The sequence below is a fragment of the Hemitrygon akajei genome, chromosome 5, assembly GCF_048418815.1.
Source record: "Hemitrygon akajei chromosome 5, sHemAka1.3, whole genome shotgun sequence".
Lineage (NCBI taxonomy): Eukaryota > Metazoa > Chordata > Chondrichthyes > Myliobatiformes > Dasyatidae > Hemitrygon > Hemitrygon akajei.
The window spans coordinates 132,869,814-132,891,408 of NC_133128.1; the positions used below are offsets into that span (position 1 = coordinate 132,869,814).

Below are 21,595 nucleotides of genomic sequence, written 5' to 3' on the forward strand. Positions count from 1 at the left end.
GATCTTGTGATTTCAGTCTTTGTGAGCAGCTTTCAAGAGGACAAACATACAAAAAGCGTACGGCCTAGACAGGGTACCTGGCCATCTACTAAAGACTTGTGCTGATTGACTGGCTGGAAGGTTCACTGAGATCTTTAACCCCTTGCTTTGACAGACTGAGGTACCCACCTGCTTAAAGCTGTACCAGTGGCTAAGAAGAACTTGTAACTTGCCTCAATGACCATTATCCAGTAGCACTTACTTCCATACTGATTAAGTATTTTGAGAGGTTGATGAAACATATTAATTCCTGCCTCAGAAGTGACTTGGATTTACTTCAATTTGCCTACCATCACAACAGGTCCACAGCAGATACCATCTCATTGTCTCTTCACTCAGCACTGAAATATGTAGACAGCATGCTTTAGAATGCTCTTTATTGACTACAGCTCAGTATTCGATACCATCATCCCCCCCAAGACTAGTCAAAAAGTTTCAAGATCTTGACCTCAATCCCTTCTTGTGCAATTGGATCCTCAATTTCCTCACTTGTAGACCCCAGTCAGTTCGGAATGGCAATAACATCTGTTCCACAATTTCCATCAGTACGGGTCCGCCACACGGCTTTACGTTTAGCCCTCTGCTCAACTCGCTTTACACCTATGACTGGCTAAGCACAGCTCCAATACCATATTCAAGTTTGCTGATGACACCACTGTCGTAGGCCGAATGAAAGGTGGTGATGAATCAGTATATAGGAGAGGGATTGAAAATCTGACTGACTGGTGCCATAACAACAATCTCTTCATCAATATCAGCAAGACATAGGAGCTGATTATTGACTTCAGGGGAAAAAAAAGAGATCCATGAGCCAGTCCTTAGCAGAGACCCAGCACGTAAAGGACAATTACAAAGAAAGTACAGCAGTGCCTCTGCTTCCTTAGAAGTTTGAGAAGATTTGGCATGGCATCTAAAACCTTGACAAACTTCTATAGATGTGTAGTGGAGAGTATATTGACTGGCTGTATCATAGCCTGGTATGGAAACACTAATGCCCTTCAATGGAAAGTACTACAAAAGGTAGTGGATTTGGCCCAGTCGATCACAGGTAAAATCCTCTCCACCATTGAGCACATTTACATGAAGTGTTGTCACAGGAAAGCAGCATCTATCATTAGGGATCCCACCACCCAGGGCATGCTGTCTTCTCACTGCTGCCATCAGGAAGAAGGTACAGGAGCCTCAGGATTCACACCACCAGGTTCAGGAACAGTTATTACTCCTCAACCATTAGGCTTTTGAATCCAGGTGGTAACTTCACTTGCCCCATCAATGAAGTGTTCCCACCACCCATGGACTCATTTTCAAGTGCACTTCATCTCATGTTCTTGATATTTGTTGGTTATTTATTATTATTATTTATTGCATTTTGCTCAGTTTGTTGTCTTTTGCACAATGGTTGAATGCTCAAGTTGGTGTTGTCTTTCATTGATTCTACTATAGATACTATTCTATTATAGATTTATTGAGTATGCCAACAAGAAAGTTAATCTCATGGTTGTGTATAGTGACATATATGTACTTTGATAATAAATTTACTTTGAATTTTATATACTGATGATAATTGGGCAGGGATTTCTTCAAAGAAGTCTGATTGAAGTCTCCAACTATAATTTGATATGCATCAGGGTGGGCTGTTTCTTGTTTGGTGATGACAACACTCAATATCTCGAGTGCCTGATTAATGTCGGCCTTTGGAGCTATGTAAACTGCAGCCAGGATCACAGAGGAGAACTGTCTTGCTAAGTAGAATGGTCAGCATTTAATCGTTAGATTTTCCAGGTTGGGGGTACAAGAGTGTGACCAAACCAATACCTCTGCGTCCAGGCACTACAGAAATCTTATCATGAAACACAGATCCCCACCTTTTGCCTTCTCCAAATCAGCATGTTGGTCCTGTTACGTACCCCGTAACTGGGTGTCTTACCAGCAAAGATAGAAGTGTCCGTTGGAGTCTGGTGGTACTATTTTCAACAGTGTTTATTAGTAAAAATATACAAATCAATATCAATGCAAATATACAGATAATACATGTTAGCAATACTAAACCTAAAAGTGCGGGTATAATAATAATCAATAATAAAACAAGCTCTATCATTGTCTAGGGGATAATGAATTGTCAGATGGAAATATAAAGTTCAGTTCAGTTCATGCAGGCTGCGGTAGTTGTCGGTCGATGTGTTGCAATTGTTGGAGAGAGAGAGACGAGAGAAAGCAAACAGTAACAGCTATGGTCTTTGCCAACCTTCCTTTACGATTTCAATCCATCGATGTGTCGTTGTTGTGGCCATTCAAGTGTGACCCCTCCGTCCTTTAGCTAGACCGTTCTTCCGTGGTGGACTCGTCACCCAGGCAAGGGTGGACACACACACAAGCCCCCACAGGTCTCGCTATAAACACTGTGAGTTGAAATTTACCGACCCTTCGTTCGGTCTCCGATGTCCCACACAGTCTCGTGGGTTTCTGCTGCTCACTAGCGTTTCTCCTGGTGCGTCTGAGGGGTGTTACCCCAGACCTCACTTTTATCCCCACTCACGGGGTCTCAGGTGTCAGTCAGGTTGGGATGATGTAACCCATCAAACCAGCCCACTCTGGTTGTCCCCTAAGGGGTTTAAATGAATAGAACAGTACCAAGTAAACAATCCTTCTCCAAAAGACAATAGCAGTAAATCTCCTCTTTTGTCATTAGGAGACGATCCACCCTGGGTAACTCTTAGCTGTGTCTCTCTCTCTCATTAACTTTCATGAGCTGTTATCAATAACAACTGCCCTGGCAGATTTCCTTTGTCTCTCTAACTTCCTTGATAACAGCATCGAAATAGTAGCGATTTACGATTCTCCAAAAAGGGGGGGGGGGCATGGGCCACTCTGCACCCTTCTGCCCATCAGAGTTGTTCATCCTTCGTAACAGTCCATCCTGTGTATTGAGAAGCCTCTGGTTTTTGCTGATGTGTCTGGATTGAGCCATAAGACCATATGATGCAGCAGCAAAAGTGGGTAATTTGGTCCATTGAGTCTGCTCCACCATTTCATCATGGCTGATCCATGCCCCCCCCCCCCCCCCGATCCCCAATCTCCTGCTTTCTCCCCGTATCCCTTCATGCCCTGACTAATCAAGAATCTGTCAGCCTCTGAATTAAATATACCCAATGACTTGGCCTCTACAGCCACATGTGACAATGAATTCGACAGATTCTCCATTCTGTGGCTAAAGAAATTCATCCTCATCTCCATGCTAGTATCTTTTCTGTAATACCATGGGCTCTTGTTAAGCAGCCTCACTTGTGGCATCTTGTCAAAGGCCTTTGGAAAATCCAAGTACAGAACATCTACCGATTCTCCTTTGTTATTTCTGCTTGTTATTTCTTCAAAGAATTCCAACAGATTTGTCAGGCAAGATTTTCCCTGAAAGAAACCATGCTGACTTTGGTCTATTTTATCATGTGCCTCCAAGTACTCTGAAATCACTCCTTAATCAACTCCAACGTGTTCCCAACTACTGAGGTCAGACTGACTGGCCTCTCGTTTCCTTTCTTCTGCCTCTCTCCCTTCTTTCAGAATGGAGTGACATTTGCAATTTTCCAGTCCTCCAGAACCATGCCAGACTCAATTGATTCTTGAAAGATCATTACCAATGCCTCACAGTCTCTTCAGCCTCCTTTTCCAGAACCTTGGGGTGTATACCATCTGGTCCAGGTGACATCTGTCTTTAGACCTTTCAGTTTCCCAAGAACTATGTCCATCGCAATGGCAAATTCACACACTTCTGCCCCTGATTCTCTCGAACTTCCAGTATACGGCTAGTGTCTTCCACAGTGAAGACTGATGCAAAATACGTATACTATTCATCTTCCATTTCCTTGTCCCCCCTTAATGTCTCTCCAGCATCATTTTCCAGCAGTCCTATATCTGCTTTTGCCTCTCATTTACACTTTATATACCTGAAGTAACTTGTGGTATCCTGTTCAATAGTCTTGGTTAGCTTACCTTTGTATTCCAGCTTTTTCCGCTTTATGACTTTAGTTGTCTTTTTTTAAAAGCATCCCAATCCTTTAACTTCCAACTATTTTTTGCTCTAATATTCTCTTTGGCTTTTATGTTGGCTTAGACTTCTCTTGTCAGCCATGGTTGTGTCATCCTGCCTTTAAAATACTGCTTCTTTGGGTTGTATATATCCTATGTCTTCCAAATTGCTCCCAAAAATTCCAGCCATTGCTGTTCTGCCATCACCTCTGCTAGTATCCCTTTCTAATCACTTTTTGTCAGCTGCTTTCTCATGCTTCTGTAATTCCTTTTACTCCACTGTAATACTGATACATCTGACTTTAGCTTCTCCTTCTCAAATTTCAGGGTGAATTTGATCATATTATGATCACTGACCCCAAGGGTACTTTTGCATTAAGCTCTAATCAATCAATGTTGTTCATTGCACAACACCCAATCCAGAATAGTTGATCTAGTGTGCTCAATCACAAGCTGCTCTAAAAAGCCATCTCGCAGGCATTCTAGAAATTCCCCTTCTTGGAATCCTGCACCAATCTGATTTTCCCAATCTTCCTGCACGTTGAAATCCCTCATGACTAATGTAACATTGCCCTTTCGACATACATTTTCTATTTCTCGTTGTAATTTGTAGACCACATCCTTAGTACTTTTTGGGGGTGTGCATGTAACTCCCATCAGGGCCTTTTTACCCTTGCAGTTCCTTAGCTCTATCCACAATGATTCAACACCTTCTGACCCTATGTCACCTCTTTCTAATGACTTGATTTCATTTTTTTACCAACTGAGCCACACCATCCCCTCTGCCTACCTGCCTGTCCTTTCGATACAATGTGTATCTTTGGACATTGAACTCCTAGCTATAATCTTCTTTCAGCCATGATCGAGTGATGCCCACAATCTATAACTGTTCTACCTGTTCATCTACCTTATTCCATATGCTGTGTGCATTCAAATAAATATAACACCTTCAGTCCTGTGTTCACCCTTTCAATTTTGTCCTTCTTTTACGTTGCAACACATCCTGATGACTGCAGTTTTGCCCTGTCTTCAGCCTCTCCTTGCTTGCAGTCTCACTACCCCATCTAATTCTATACTAACAACAGCATCCACAGCCCCCTGCCAAATTATTTAAAACTCTCCCAAACTGTGCTCGCAACCTGCCCACAAGGATATTGGTCCTTCTCTAGTAGAGATGTAAAATGTTCTTTTTGTACAGGTCGTACCTTCCCTAGAAGAGTTACCAATAATCCATAAGTCTGAAACCTGCCCCCTGCACCAGTTCCTCAGCCAAGCATTCATCTGCCAAATCATCATATTTGCATGTGGCACGTACAGCAACCCAGAGGTTACTACACAGGAGGTCCTGTTTTTCTGTTTCCTATCTCGCTCCCTAAGATCTCTCTCCAGGACCTCCTCACCTCATCTACCTATGTCATTGGTGCCAATATGTACTAAAACTTCCAGCCATACTTCCGTGAAACACAGAACACAGCAATTCTTCATTTCTCTCCGCTTCAGCAATCTTGCCCTTAGTTCCTCAACCTTATTCTCCAGTGACTGTACATTTGCTAGCAAGATGCTAGGTAGAGGGATTTCACCATGTTTCAGTCTGGCTTGGAGTCCTTTCCTCCTCCCTCTCCTCCAGCCATGGCGATGTACCTTTGTCCACTTAAAGGTGCCATCTGCAAGCTTGAGAGTTAAAATTGCCGAGTCCAGAAGATCGTGAAATCGCTAGTTCATTAAGACCGTTCAAAGGTATTTTGATGAATGGGAAATTACAGGCTTCAGATTCAGTGAGAGTAATTCAGAAGAGGTATATTTAGAAGTTTTGTAAGCAACTCATAACACATCACTGTGGTTCACTGGCACCACCTTGTCTTTCCTCCTCAAACATTTGGCTGCTGATTTGGTGTGGATAACTTCAATCACCATTACTCTACTGCTTCTACCACCTATAGACTCACTTTCAAGAACCCTTTAAAACTCATTCTCTTAGATTTATTTTACTTGCAGTTTGTCGTCTTTTGAACAATTGCTATCTGTCAACACGAGGAAATCTGCAGATGCTGGAAATTCAAACAATACACTCAAAATGCTGGTGGAACACAGCAGGTCAGGCAGCATCTATAGGGAGAAGCACTGTCGACATTTCGGGCCCTGACGAAGGGTCTCGGCCCGAAATGTCGACAGTGCTTCTCCCTATAGATGCTGCCTGACCTGTTGTGTTCCACCAGCATTTTGTGTGTGTTGCTATCTGTCAATCTTTGTTTATGTATTGTTCTTCATAAAATTCAATTGTTTTTTCCATTTTCATCAAAATGCCCTTGAGAGAATGAATCTAAGGGTAGTATATGGTAACATTGACTTTGATACTAAATTTACTTTGAAATATAAGTTCCCATCTTTGTCCTCCGCTTTGTGAAACTGTCCTTAAAGTTATCTTTGGACTGCATTTCTAAATAGTAGTAAAAATATAAAGTTAAATAGTAAAAGATGTAGATAAGTTACTTGCCGAAAGAAATAAGCAGAAGTACAGTATATTTACATGGTTGAAGTAGCCAGTTACAAGCACCATTGCATAATCTCCAGGATGGCATTGGGTTTGCAGAGATGAATTGAAAGTACGATTGGAAGGCACACACATGCTTTTGCTCATCAGTTCCATAACTTGATCTCATCCAATACTGCAGCTAGTTCATATCAAGTTCAGGTAACATAGTCTGTGTGCTCACAGAGCCCTATTAACTCTTGGTTTAACAGTGTCTTATAAATATACTCATCTTTTATATTAAGTCTTCCTTTCATTATAGTCCAAAAATTCCAGAGTTTGCTGTGCTTCCCCTGTTCTGACTTCTTATACATCCCAGAATCTCTTTTCTCTGCCGTTACTGTTATCCTTTTAGCAGCTCAGATCCGGTGCTTTGGAATTTCCTTCTCAGTCAAAACTCTTGTCTTTTTACAGATCTCTTCCTTTAAGGTGATTCACAAAATCTACTTTATGCAAGCTTATGGTCATCACTCATAATACCTTTATTGTAGTTTTTCTGATAGTCCTCCAAAATGTCTGGATTTAAAGACCCACTTGGTAACGTTGGTGTATGTTTACTTCTCTTCAAACATCTACTTTCTCTGAAGGCTCTGCACTTTGTTTTAATTCTTGACAGCTTAAATGTCATTCTTGGTTGGTGTATAGAAGCTTGTGGTTTCAAAGATTTGAATAACGGTCTGGAACAAACTCTTCAGCAGAATATTTGGGGTATGTTGGAATCTCAGAGAAATCATCTTTCAGGTGACATGTTAACCAGAGCCCTCTTAATCCTATAAGTTCATTGCTATTTAAACAGGCAAATTGTCTGGAAACTCTTGGCAAATATTTATCCCTGTAACTTGATCATTACGAAGATCTGCTCATTAATTCAGTGCCGTAGATATTATGTGCAAATTTGCTGCATATTTCCTCTTATTTTTAATGTCAGTTGGTGGAAGGCACAATTATATTTGCCAAAATTAAAGCAGTCAGATTCTTGTGCACAAAATAAAATTAAGCATTCTGGACTGTGTCTAGTGTTTGACATCTTTCATCTCTTATTCCTTCCCTCCTTAATGTGGTTTTCTACCACATTCCTCAGGCCTATTCTTTGCTGTCTGTTGCTTTCTGTTTCCCTCCCATTAACCTGGAAAATGCTGGATTAGGCCTTTGTCATGTGTGATGTTGTCTCTAATATGTGGACTATCGCCATCATTCAATTGTGCACACTGTTCTTGTAAAATAGAATGGCAAATAACTTGAAATGTTTTCTTCAGCTTTCCGTTTCATAGCCAAATGCAAAAAGCAGAGACTGTGTGATCAATATTATTTTATGTAATACCATGGAAATATACAAGATGCTTCAGGTTTAACTCTTTAAAATGAAGTAACAAGTGATCTTAAACCATTGGATTTTCAGACCTGAAAAGTTTTTTAAAAATTAGTAAAACTTTGACAAGATAGTATGTTTCTCTGCTTATTTTTCTTCTGGATTGCTTTCCCCACCTCCTCCCCCCCCCCCCCCCCCACTTCCAAAATAAGTTTGAGAAATTTCCAATTACACAGCTGTAAATTTATAATATTAAATAGTGTACATATTTATCCATCACCTCATTAATATAAAATTCTTATCATCTCACACCATACTTCAGAGGAGCTGGATTTGGGCATTACAAAAAATATAGTTGTCGAGCTAACATTGCAGTATGCTGAGGGTTTCTTGTATTGTTGGCGATGCCATCCTTCAAAGAGATATTGAAGAATGTTTTCTTTCACCAGCTACTCAGATGAAGAGGTGCTCTCCATGCACCATTCATTATTCCAACCCAAACTGAAAACACATTAGCACATTGGTCATCTAATTGCTTCTTGTAAAATCTTGAAGTATGCAAACTATTTGCTATGTTTACTTGAGTTGTTCTGTTTTCTCAAAATCTATTTAAGAGATGAGCTTATGCAAATATTCAGTATCTTCCTATGAGTGGTGTGCAGTGGTTTTTTAATTATTTGAAAAATATGTATACATAAAGCCAGAAATCAGGGCAGTAGTCACCCTGGTGTGAAATGCATAATTTTATTTGATGAGTACGGTTAAGTGTGACTCTATGAGTGAACCTAACCATTGGGCTTTTACCATGATAATCCATTGAGCTAGTCTACACAAGAGAACCTAACTTTGGGATTCTGTCCATTAATCCCTCTATTGATGCTGCTATTACAACTCTTCATTACAATAATTGTAACAGATGCTGGAGAAAGTTGGTGGTTTAGGCAGCATGTATACAGGGAATGTTTTGGGTCAAGACCCTTCATTTGGTTCAGATGAAGGGTCTCAACCAAAAATGTTGAGTGTCCATTTCCCTCTGTAGATGCTGCCTTACCCATTGACTTCCTCCGGCATCTTGTGAATTGCTCCAGATTCCATTGCCTACAGTCAGTTGTGTCTCCACAATTCTAATTCATGCCTTTGGAAGATGTCATGCCAAACACAGTGCGCAAAAGTGAGAATAAGATGAATATTGCATTAAGTTACAGCACTGAATTAACAAAGTGCCATTTGACAGAGATAGTTAATGCATTCACATCCTTTGCTTGCCCAACTGCGCATATTTACTGCATAAGTATCATTTTGGCACATCAGTGTTCACTCAATATATGGGTGGATTTTTCTGGGTACAGAAGAGTTAAATTTTGATTCCATTCTTTTGTGCAGCTCCGAAGATGAGGCGCGCAGCACGAGAAGCTTGAGAGTGTCCCGGCTCTGCACTTATCTGCAGCACAGATACACACAGCTCTGTCACATGGAGCGAGCAGCAGCACGCCAACAGAGATGTCGACATGCCTTCCGAAGGGTCTTACTTCAGGCAGCCAGCAACGAACCTGATTACGCTGGGCAGTTGCTTCAAGACCTCAGAACAGGACCCTCCACCCAAACCAGGTCAGCTGCTGTGTACAGCAGGAAGAAAATATCTCTTTACTGCAAGCTGGCGCATGTAGTGGGAGCGGAGGTACCTGTCTTGACTGCAACGGTCAAAAAATATCTGTGATTTGTTTCCATCTGTTGAAGCTTGCAAGATACAGAATTATTAGTTGTGCTTTTATTGCTGCAATGGTCTAATAATGCCCGTTTTCTTTAGAAAAAGATAATACTTGTTTCAAGTTTTGTATCAAGTTACTCCCATTCTGCCTTTTTTGTCAGATTGTGTATAGGAATGGAAGTTCTTTTATTTTTAAAATGGTACTACAACATTCTCCTCCTCTTATCTTCAGTTATTCTTCTGAAAAGGGTAAATGGTTCTTTTTCCCTCCAATGGATCAGAAATTGGCAAAATCAATCCTTCAGTGCAAGTTATTAAAATTAAGATGTTACTGTTATGTATTGGATCAGACAATTTCCTTGCTATAGTATTCCAGGCAGTGTTTTGTTCAGATATTCAGGGAGCTGTTTTGTTCATAAACCCCCTCAATGTGAAACAGCAATGCCCAAATTATTCCCATTCATTGGGCACCTTTTCTGTTTGCATCTAGTTTTATACAATATATGTGCATATATTTTTACTAGGCCTACAGAGAATGAGTTTTCTTCCCAAAAATATAGTGGTGTGAATCATCTGGTAATTAGCAGTATAAGATCATGATGATCAGATTCAGTAGGCAAAGCAGCAATCGTAGTTAATACAGCAACATTAGAAATTATAACAGGAGCAGGCCATGCAGCCGTTTGATTGTTCACTGAAGATCATGACTGATGTTGTGCCACATCATTTTGCTGTCCATCCTCCCTCCCCCCCCAAATCCTTTGATTCCTATGGTATCCAAAAATTTATCCATCTTGGCTTTGAAGATACTGAGTATTGAGCAGTTACAGTCCTCTGAGGCAGAGAATTGCAAAAGGCAGTGGACGTTTCTGTAAAGCAATTCATTCTCATCTCGGTCTTAAAAAGCTGAGCTCTTTTCACTGCCATACTCCACAGTTTCAGACTCTACTGCAACAGCCTTTGGTATCCACCCAGTCAAACCCTCCCAATCTTTTTGAAATAGACAATAGACAGTAGGTGCAGGAGTAGGCCATTTGGCCCTTCTAGCCAGCACCGCCATTCACTGTGATCATGGCTGATCATACACACTCAGTACCCCGTTCCTGCCCTCTCCCCATATCCCTTGACCCTGCTATCTAATTCTTAGAAATGGCTTCTAATTCTTCTACATTTCATTGAATATAGGCTGATATTACATAATCTATGCTCAGAGGAAAATTTTCTCATTCCTCAAATAGTATATGTACATGTAACACTCACCCAACAGGCTGGTATATGTCTAGGGGAAAATGAGATCCAGCCACACACCAACCCCACCTCCCGTACACGCAGGTGCTGTGGGAATCAAGTTTATGCCTCGCGCACGCACACAGTATCAAATTCACACCAGATACCGTTATGAAATACACTTTAAAGAGTTTAGGAGTGCAGCGCACGTCCACCTTCCTCGGCGTCTTCTTCCCGACTCTCCTGAAAACCCGCGAAAACCCCCCAAGCTCCCAGCCTCAAGACAAAATAACATTCCCCATTGGTTAACAAATGAATACAATACTCATATCAGCAAGCCTAAAGCTAAGCAACTGCGAGAGAAACACTTATCAGACAAAGAAGCATTCCTACTCTTAACAAACCAAAGAAGCCATTTTGAGTAACATACACAGGACATTGTACATTCACTACTGACTCCAGGCCAGGGTACAGAGATCAAAGCTACAGGCAGTACTCTAAATCCTTTCTCAGTAAGGTCCTATATGATAAACAGCAAGGATTCCATATTTTTGTATTCCAGCCTATCTGCATTAAACATTTTGTGTGATTGGCTTGTTAAGAAAGTTTAAGGCACCTGGGATCCTACATGAACTGCTAGTTGGATCCAAAGTTAGCTTGGTTATAGGAGCCAGAATGGTGGTGGAAGATTGCTTTTCTGATCAGAAGTCTCCAATCAGTGATATAATATCACAGGGATCAGTGGTGCTAGGACCCTTGATTTTTTTAATCTCACACACACACACACCCCCCCCCCCCCCCCAAACTGGATGTGAATGTAGAAGGAAGTTTAGCAAGTTAGTGGATAACTTGAAAATTGGTGATGTAGACAGCAGGGAAAGATGTCCATACTGTACTATAGCCTTAGATCAGTTGGAATGTTGGGTTAAAAGTTGCCAGATGGAATTTAATCCTGACAAGTGTGAGTTGAAATATTTTGGGAAGTCAAACATGTATAGAGCAACACATACAAAATGCTGGAGGAACTCAACAGGTCAGGCAGCATCTGTGGAAATAAATAAACAGTGAGCATTTTGGGCTGTGACCCTTCATCAGGACTGGAAGGGAAGGGAATGGGGAAGAAGCCAGAGTAAGGTGGTGTGGTGAGAGGGAGGATTACAAGCTAGAAGGTAATGTGTGAAACCTGGTGTGGGGGGGGGGGGGGGGGGGATGTGGAATGACTAAGAAACTGGGAGGTGTTTGGTGGAAGAAGAGGTAAAGAGCTGGAGAAGAATCTGATAAGAGAGGGAAGTTTACAATGGAAAAAAGAGAAGGAGGGGAGGACCAGGAGGGAGGTGATAGGGAAGGTGAGGGACAAGAGAGAGAGGGTATGGGGAGGGGGAGAATCACCAGTAGTTAAAGAAATTGATGTTCAATCTGAGTAGATTGGATGAATATGAAGTGTTGTTCCTCCAGCCTGAGAGTGGCCTCATCATGTACATCATGGACCAACGTGTCGGATGTGTAGGGTTTCATAAATAAACATCCTGTTTATTATTTCCTTAGATACTGCCTGACCTGCTGAGTTCCTCCAGCATTTTATGTATGTTGCTCTGGGTGTCCAGCATCTGCAGAATCCCTTGTGTTTAGAACTTGTACGGTTAATGGTCAGGCACTAAGGATTGTGGACAAACAGAGAGACATTGGAATTCAAGTCCATAGCTCCTGAATGTGGCAATAGAGATTGATATGATGGCAAGTTTGCCTTCATGGGTTGAGGCATCAACTATAATGTTGGGAGGTTATGAAGCAACTGTACAAAACACTGGTTAGACTACATAAGATGCATGTATTTCTAGTTACCATGCTATGGGAATGATGTGATTGCACAGAATAAAGTACATAAGAGATTCACCAGGATATTGCTTAAATTGGAGGACTTTACTTATGGAGAGAGATCAGATAGGCTAGATAGATTTTTCTTGGAGAAGAGGCTGAGGGTGATCTGATAGAAGTAATATATCTAAATTATAAGCGGTTTGATACGGTGGATAGAATCTTTTTCCCATGATATGGGTACCAAAAATAAGTTGGCATGTGTTTACTATGTGAGAAATTAATTTTAAACGAGATTTGAGGCAAGTTTTTTCCCTACATTGTGGTTGCTACCTGGAACTTGCTGCTAGAGGTAATGGTGAGGGCATTGGATGTAATCATTGCATTTAAGAGAGAGACAAACAATTAAATAGGCAAGGCATAGAAGGATAAGGGTTTAATGCAGGCAAATGGAATGAGTGAGGATGGGTCAAAAGATCAATTGTGTACATGGTGGGCTGTAGGACTCGTTTTTGGGTTGTATAACTTCATGACTCTCTAACTGTGAGGACTAAATTGCCATTTGTTTTCCTAATTGATTGCTGTAACTGCACATTCGCCTGTGTATCTCGTTAACCAGCACAATTCCCACGTGCACCAATATTTGCATAACAATAACACATTGTTATTCAAGAAGTGCTATACATTTCTCTCATTCCTATCATGGTGAATAATCTGCAAATTGCCTACATTCTATTCCAATTACTTAAATAAACCTTTGTAGATTTCTTTCTCGTAGCTCACTTTCTCACTTAGCTTTCTATAACCACCAAAGTTGGATTTTTTTTCACTTACATTCTAATATAGGTTGTCAATAATCAACATTCTTGTTTTGAGTTTTTGTTCTCACCTCTCAGACAAATCAATCCTGCATGGTTCAAGGCACTAGAGCATTGTTCATTTGGTTAGACTGGTTAAAGTAGATTATTGGACCAGGCCAAGTCACGAATATATGAGGTGGAGTGTGAGGGAGGAGTTGGGGTGGGGATAAATGAACAGGGAAAAAGAAAAAGGGAAAGGCAGGAAAACATGGTCAATAGAGGTTGAGTAGAAGATGATCAGTAAATTTGCCTATCACACCATTCTTCTGTTTTGTTAAAGAGGTTGAGTGCAATTTTAAACTTCCACTCTTTTCAGACTCTCTGTTAAATACAGTAATTGGAGCTGATTTCCTCCTTTCTAAATAGAGGTGCACAGATTGTTTCTGTGGTTTTGTATGTTATTTGAAAACATCAATAGCAAACAGAAGTTGGCAATAAACATTATGTTGTTATACTACTTCCATCAAAAGTATTCACCTAAAAGCAATAGTGATTTTCCGTAGAATCCATAACTCCAACTAAAAACTTTAATAAATAATTTGGGTGGGGAATGTTGATGTAATGATTTAATGTATTTGCCAGTGCATTAAGCTTGTGGAACTTATATATACTATGTCTTCATTGTAGCTTTTAATCTGCTTAACACAGAAATGAGAGTCTGGAGGTTCTGTAGTTTGTGTAATGTTTGAAAGGCAGCATGGTAGCGTAATGGTGAGCATAACGCTTTACAGCACTAGTGATCTCTGTTCAGTTCCCACCAGGGTCTGTGCTACGTTTGTACGTTCTCCTTGTGACCGCATGGGTTTCCTCCGAGTGCTTTGGTTTCCTCCCACATTTCAAAGACTTGCGACTTAGGGTTAGTGAGTTGTAGGTGTGCTATATTGGTGCCAGAAGCATAGCGACACTTGCGGGCTGCCCCAGCACCACCTTGGACTGTATTGGTTATTGGTGTAAGTGAGACATTTCACTGTATGTTTTGATGTTTCAATGTACATCTGTCAAAAGTAATCTTTCTAAAAAGGTTACTTTCCCTTTTGTGTTGAATTGCTCTAAATTTAGCAGTTTAATATGTCAAGTCGGTTGTAGAACTAGTGAGACTTGGTAGCCCATTTAATTGTATCTTTGATTCCTCGAGGGAACAGAGGGAAATGAATTCTGCTTCTCAGTGGGTGTTATATGATTCAAGAGTTCTTAAAGTCGTAAATGTATAGTGTCTTGTTTCCTCAGGCTGATTAGGACTGGCCCAAAGTTGCTGCTAATCTATCTTCTTACTCGCATTTTAGCAGGTCTCCAGAAAGTCTTTCCACAGATTCAGAGGGATCAACTTGGCCTTTTCAAATATCATTCCCACAGGAATGCATGACAGTTGGTTAGGCCTTGTCCCCAGGCGAACCAGCTGTTGAAGAGCTAGAGTTTGTGACTACTGTTGACATTTGCAAACATTAAAAAACTATTAAAAATGAAAGATGATATTAAAAGTAAATTATTTCTTAAAGACACAAGAAAGCACTTAAATAATTAACTACAAGTAAATTACTCAATTAATTCAAAGAATATAAATTGTCTGTAACTTGCCAATCTGCTTTACAGTTGTGCTTCTCCATTTAAATGAATGGATTTGCTGAACTTCTGCCAGCTCTAACTTGGCGGTGATTCAGTAGGTACATTTCCTGCAGAAAATACAGAAATTTTGCTGCCTAAATGCAAACTTCCCCCAAGTTATGCCGGTAAAAGGCAGACATTTTAGATCATTAATATTTATTTTGCAGGCCTTTTACTACTTCGTTTATCAAACCCAGTAAGGGAGAGGTTAAAGTGCTGCAGCTTTTTTTTTGATATTCTCTGTATACGCATGTTCAATGAGGCTCTTATTGAATGTAACACACTATGTGCTAGAGCAACTTGGTGGTTGCCATAAGGGCCTGTTACCGTGCTGTGTCTCTAAATAAAACTAAAATTAAAGTAGAATTGTCAATGCTTCGGTTCTAAACCTGACCTGAAACATCAACGGTTTCTTTTCTCCTACAAATGCCTCATGAACTGCTGAGTTCCTCCAGCGCCTGTAGGCTCCTGTGCCTCCATTTATTATATGTATTAGTAAGTTTGCCATTGCAATTTGTTTTGAAGTTGTCTTCACAGAGAGAAATGCTCAATGAGGCTCAACATTGTCAGTTGACAGCAAGGACCTGACGATAAATTGATAAAAAACATTATTTAGCCCCAAGTTCGAGTGCAGCAAGAAGCAATGCCTTATGGGATGAGTACCAGATCCACAAAAGCAGATTCATTAAAATCAGATTTTAGATCAAATTCACATTTCTTTATCATGTGTACATTGAAACATACAGTAAATGTGTTGTCTGTGTTAACAATCAACATACCCAAGGTTGTGCTGGGGAAAACCTGCAAGTCTCCCCACACATTTCAGCATCAAGGTAGCATGCCAGCAATGTTTGGTAGAGCAACACAGATCATGACAAAGCAGAACATTAATGTGTGATAGTGGTTTGTGCAAATGGACATGGACAATGGATGATAGTTCACCTTACAAACATTTCTATAAGTTTTGTGAGAGGAGATACCACAAAATGTAGTTTGAAGTATAACTGGAGCTCATCTTTGAATTAGAACTCCATAAATGGAATTCTCTACCAAAAATATCAAGTTGGGTGGAACTTGTTGCTTAAAAGAAAGTAAGATAAATGTTTTCGATGAATATATAGAGAGAATGGGAATACATATTACATCAGTTGAAGAACAAATTAAACCCAGCACAGTCATCCTTCTCCATGGTAGCAGGTTCCAGACAGAGGAGTTCGACTTTATCTCTGAGTGCTGAGAAATCATGCAGTATCGTAGCTGGGGAAGAGGGAATGATTGCAGTTCATCTAGAGAATGGCAGTGCGACAGAGTGAATACTTGAAGGTTTTGACCTGGTAGAAAAAATAGTAAGCTATGAAATTGTAACATAAAGTCAAATTCACCATGTAGCATATTGCAGTCAGGTGGGAGAGGGGGTATAAGAAGAAAATAGAATGGGGAACTTTTCAAATAAGGCAATAAAGAATTAATCATGAGAATGGGGGAAGATAAATATAAATGTTTTCCATGTAAGAAATGCCTAGTATGAACTCCAATTTTGGATACCATAGTTTGAGGGGAATGCAGAAGTTTGAAAGTGCCAAGCGTGAAGTTCAGATGGGTAGAGAGACCAGTGAAAGTTGTGGGAATTTAAGGTTCAAAATTTTGACTGGAAAAGGTTTCTGATTATTTATTCTAAAAAGATTTCATAACCAGAGGGCATGGGCTTACTTTTATTTTATCTTCTTCTTGGACAGTGCTTCAGATTGATGATAATTTACTTCCACTCAAGCATTTTGAGAAACAGAAGAGGCTGCATATGATTTCAACTAACATGACTGGCTGTTGCACATCATCTTTCATGTGGTCCTTGAAGAGCGAGGTCTTGGTTTAAGACAGTTGGAGACCAAGAATTCTTTACACATGGGCATGCACCTGAAAGCACCATCACATCCTCTTCCTCAGCTCCTCTCTTCTCCCTTTTCAATTCAATCTCTTCTTTCTCTGCTCTGCCTCCCTTTCTCCCTTTGCTAACCTCCTCCTCCATTCTCCCTCCCTTAGTCTACCTCCACAATCTGCTCCCCTAGTCTCTTTTCCTCTTAGTCCCACTCTGCTAAATATCTTCTCCTTTCATTAAGGCTCTATTCTTATACCATCTCTTTTCTTCCCCCCCTGACTTCCTCAGATCTGTTCCATTTTTCGCTCTCCAACTACCCATGGCCTCAACCTACTCGTTTTTAGCTAACAACAGACCACACCTCTGACCTCCCTATTCTCCATTTGCCTACCACTCCATAGCCATCGACTACACTCTCCCACCCACCAATCATGCCTCCCTAGGCTATGGACTTCAACTTTGCCTTGCAGCAATGAGCTACTGAAACAGAAATGACTGCTTACTAGATGATAGAAATATATTCGATAGTAACTTCAAATTGGGAACTAAACAATAAGTTAAAAGGCATTGAGCAGTCAAGCTGTGTGGGAAGGGCAGTTTTACCAATTGGATAGTCAGAAAGACAGTGTAAGCAGTTTACTGAATATCCTCCTCCATTGTTGTGTGATTCACTTATAGAATTACAGTGCAATGCTGAGAATAGGAGAGACAAAAGAATAAATAGAATGGAATTCAAACAACGTAGGGGAAGAAAGCAAGTAAAATTGTAAAAAAACAATTATCATGCAGCAGTCAGCAATTCAAACTGTTGTGTTTGTTCCAGCCATAAAAGCTATTCTAACTAATCACATTTCCAAGTTTCTGATCAAAACAAAATAGAATCGTGATAGGACTGAGAGAAGGGAATGCCACAAGTGGAAGAAATGGATTTGAATCACTATGGGGAATCACTGTCTGATTGGTGGATATTATTTTCCTGCAACCAAAACTTTCAAAAGCAGATGTGCTAGCCAGTGGTTTTCTTGTTGTGTTAGGTCCTTGCAGTGTGTAAAAGGTCTACATAATTTACCTATAAGAAACTGTTACTGTACTGTAGAATAGTTTGAACAGAGGGCACAGCCTTGGAACAGAAGATGTCTCTACAACAGAGATGAGGAATTTCTTCAGCCAAAGGGTGATGAACCTGTGGAATTCATTGTCACTGATGGTTGTGGAAACCATGTCATTGGGTTTATTTAAAGTGGAGGTTTGTAGGTTCTTGATTAGTAAGGGCATCAAAGGTTATGGGGAGAAGGTAGGAAAATAGCATTAGGATATATAATAAATTAGCCATGGTGGAGCAGATTCAGTGACCTAATTCTGCTCCTATATTTTATAGTCTTATGGTATCTGAAATGAAAGAGTCATAGAGTAATACAGCACGAACATAGGCCCTTCGGACCAGCTGGTCCATGTTGACCACAGCACCCTCCCTGCTAATCCCAGCTGCCCATTTCGGCTCATAACCTTCCAGCCCCCTCCCCTGCACGTACCTATACAATGCCTCTTAAATGTTACAATTGTACCCACCTCAAGCACTCCATCTGGCAGCTCATTCCAGATGCTCACTACCCACTGAGAGATGTAAGAAGTTACCCCTCAGGTCTTTAAATCTCTTCCTTCTTAGCCTGTATCTGTGCCTTCCAATTTTTGACCCCAGCACTGGTGAAAAGACTGGCTGTCTACAATCCAAGCTGTGTGGTGTACATTTTCCTAATTTTAAGTTTGGTTAGGGATGGGGTGAGGTGTGGTTAGAAAACCGCTGAGCTCTCTGCTGTGGTCTCTTCTGCCTTTCAATTTAAGCAGCTCTTGATTTTCAATCAGATATAACTAATTGTTTGACCTAGAAAGAAGGATTTCAAGTGTAACTGCCTTAAATTATACCAAAGATGTGTGCTTGGAGAAGTTATTTTGCACTTCTCGGGTATGTTCTCTCTTTTAATACTTTCTGTGACAACCCAACATGCTCCCTGCTACAGCCATGTAACTGGCAACCAGAAGATGAATATGGGATCCTAGTGGCCTCTGCATTATAACTCTCTGTTGAAATTCTGCCTTGGCATTCATTCCAGATGGATTCTCAAGTGGGGAAGCCTGCTTTTAATAACTGTACTCCATTGTACTATTGAACAAGTGCGTGTGAACAAGTCTATTGAACTAATGCTCAGGTCTTGTGGGGCATGGCCTTAAGACAGGCCAGAAAAGAGGTACTTCTCAAGAGCTGACTAATCTCAGTATTATGTTCTTTTCAGCATGAAGCAGCCAGACCACAGAGTAGTGGAACCAGCACTGTGTACAGGAGCCATCAAGGGCCAGCATTGCCCCAACATGTCTCTTCCATACACCAGGCATTGTTTTCAACGTATCCTTAAATGTCTCCCTTTCCCTAACAGAGTTGACACTTTGACAGCAAGGAAGAGGTCTAAAAAAACAGTGCCAGGAATTGCTGCATCGTTAACTTCCATCACCCATTTTGTGTAATAACTTGAGCATACTATGAAATTTAAAGAATTGTTACAGTGCTTTCTGTGGATTTGCTTGAAGCTTATGGCACTCGAGAGAAGACAGCCAGCTGTCTCTGTGCCAGTTCTCTACTGGGGTAATTGAATTGAATTGACTTTATTTCTTACATCCTTCGCATACATGAGTAAAAATCTTTACATTACATCTCCATCTAAATGCAATATACAGTCATAGTAATTTATAATAAATAGAACAGTCAATGTAACATAGAAATACACTCAAATCAGCATGAGTTAATCAGTCTGATGGCCTGGTGGAAGAAGCTGTCCCAGAGCCTGTTGGTCCTGGCTTTTATGCTGAGGTACCATTTCCCTGATGGTAGCAGCTGGAATAGATTGTGATTGGGGTGACTCAGGTCCCCAATGATCCTTTGGGCCCTTTTTCAAACCTATCTTTGTAAATATCCTGAATCATGGGAAGTTCACAATACAGATGTGCTGGGCTGTTCACACCACTCTCTGCAGAATCCTGTGATTAAGGGAGATACGGTTCCTATACCAGGCAGTGATGCAGCCAGTCAGGATGCTCTCAATTGTGCCCCTGTAGAAAGTTCTTAGGATTTGGAGGCCCATACCAAACTTCTTCAACCATCTGAGGAGAAAGAGGCGCTGTTGTGCCTTTTTCACCACACAGCTGGTGTGTACAGACCATGTGAGGTCCACGGTGATGTGGATGCCGAGGAATTTAAAGCTGTTTACCCTTTCAACCCCAGATCCATTGATGTCAATAGGGGTTAACCCGTCTCCATTCTTCCTGTAATCCACAACCATCTCCTTCATTTTTGTAACATTGAGGGAGAGGTTTTTTTTTGACACCACTATGTTGAAAGATGACTTCTTCCTTGTAGGCCACCTCAATATTGATTGAGATTAGGCCAATCAATGTAGTGTTGTCGGCAAATTTAAATAGCAGATTAGAGCTGTGGATGGCGACACAGTCATAGGTATACAGGGAGTAAGGGAGGGGACTTAATACACAGCCCTGAGGGGTTCCTGTGTTGAGAGTTTGAGGGGTGGAGGTGAGGGAGCCCACTCTTACCACCTGCCGGCAATCTGACAGGAAGTCCAGGATCCAGCTGCACAAGGCCGAGGTCTCTGAGCTTCCTGTCGAGCCTGGATGGAATTATGGTGCTGTAGTCTAAGAACAGCATTCTCACTTAAGTATCCTTCTTCTCCAGATATGTAAGGACTGTATAGATGTGTAATCTAAAAATAATCTCTCTGCTGCACTATCTTCCCTAGATTTTGCACTGCTTTGAGTGTTTTTCCTTAATAACAATGGTCTTTGCCTCAACTGTTCCCTGCATCTGACAGAATTCTGTCAAGAAAATACTTAAGCTCATCAGCACAGTCCCTTGTGGTTTCGCACTCCAGCCTTTCTCATTCAAAACTTTTCACGATTTTTCTAAGACTCCCTAAAATCTGATGGTGGATATAGTGTCTAGAGTTTCTCAAGCCCCTCCTAATAACTAGTTCCCTAGCAACACACACAAAATGTTGGAGGAATTCTGCAGGGCAGGGAGCATCTATGGAAAGGAGTAAACAGTCAACGTTTCAGGCCATGACTTCTCTTCAGCACTGAGATGGGAGATGCCTGAATTAAAGGTGAGGAGGAGAAATAGGCTAGCTGGAAGTTGATAGGTGAAGCCAGGTGGGTGGGAAATGTCAAAGACTGGATAAGAAAGAATCTGTTAGGAGAAAATAGTGGACAATAGGGAAAGGGGAAGGAGAAGGAGACACAAGGAAGTAACTGGCGGGAGAGAAATAAAAGGTCAGAGTGAGGAGTAGAGGAAGGTATAGGGGGGAATTTTGTTCACCGGAAGGGTAAATAGATATTCATACCCTCAGGTTGGAAGGTACCCAGACAGAATATAAGGTGTTGCTCCTCCCCCCTGAGGGTGGCCTCATCTTGGCACAAGAGGAGGCCATGAATCAACATGTCAGAATGCAAATGGGAATTAAAATGTTTGGCCACCAGGAAGTCCTACTTGTGGATTGTGCAGACGTGCTCGACAAAGCGGTCCCCCAAATTACAATGGGCCTTA

At 41.0% G+C, this 21,595-nt stretch overlaps 1 protein-coding gene across 3 annotated transcripts in view; it reads left to right on the plus strand.

Moving 5' to 3' along the window:
• Positions 1-21,595, plus strand: part of ino80db (INO80 complex subunit Db) — a 133,938-nt gene that overhangs the window by 78,873 nt on the left and 33,470 nt on the right. For 2 of the 3 annotated variants that reach the window (XM_073046518.1, XM_073046519.1), the window contains exons 5-6: positions 9,285-9,509; positions 19,281-19,390. In XM_073046518.1, coding sequence (XP_072902619.1) covers positions 9,285-9,509; positions 19,281-19,390 — 335 coding nt within the window. The remainder of the gene's footprint in view (positions 1-9,284; positions 9,510-19,280; positions 19,391-21,595) is intronic. The other variant, XM_073046520.1, reaches the window with a different exon arrangement.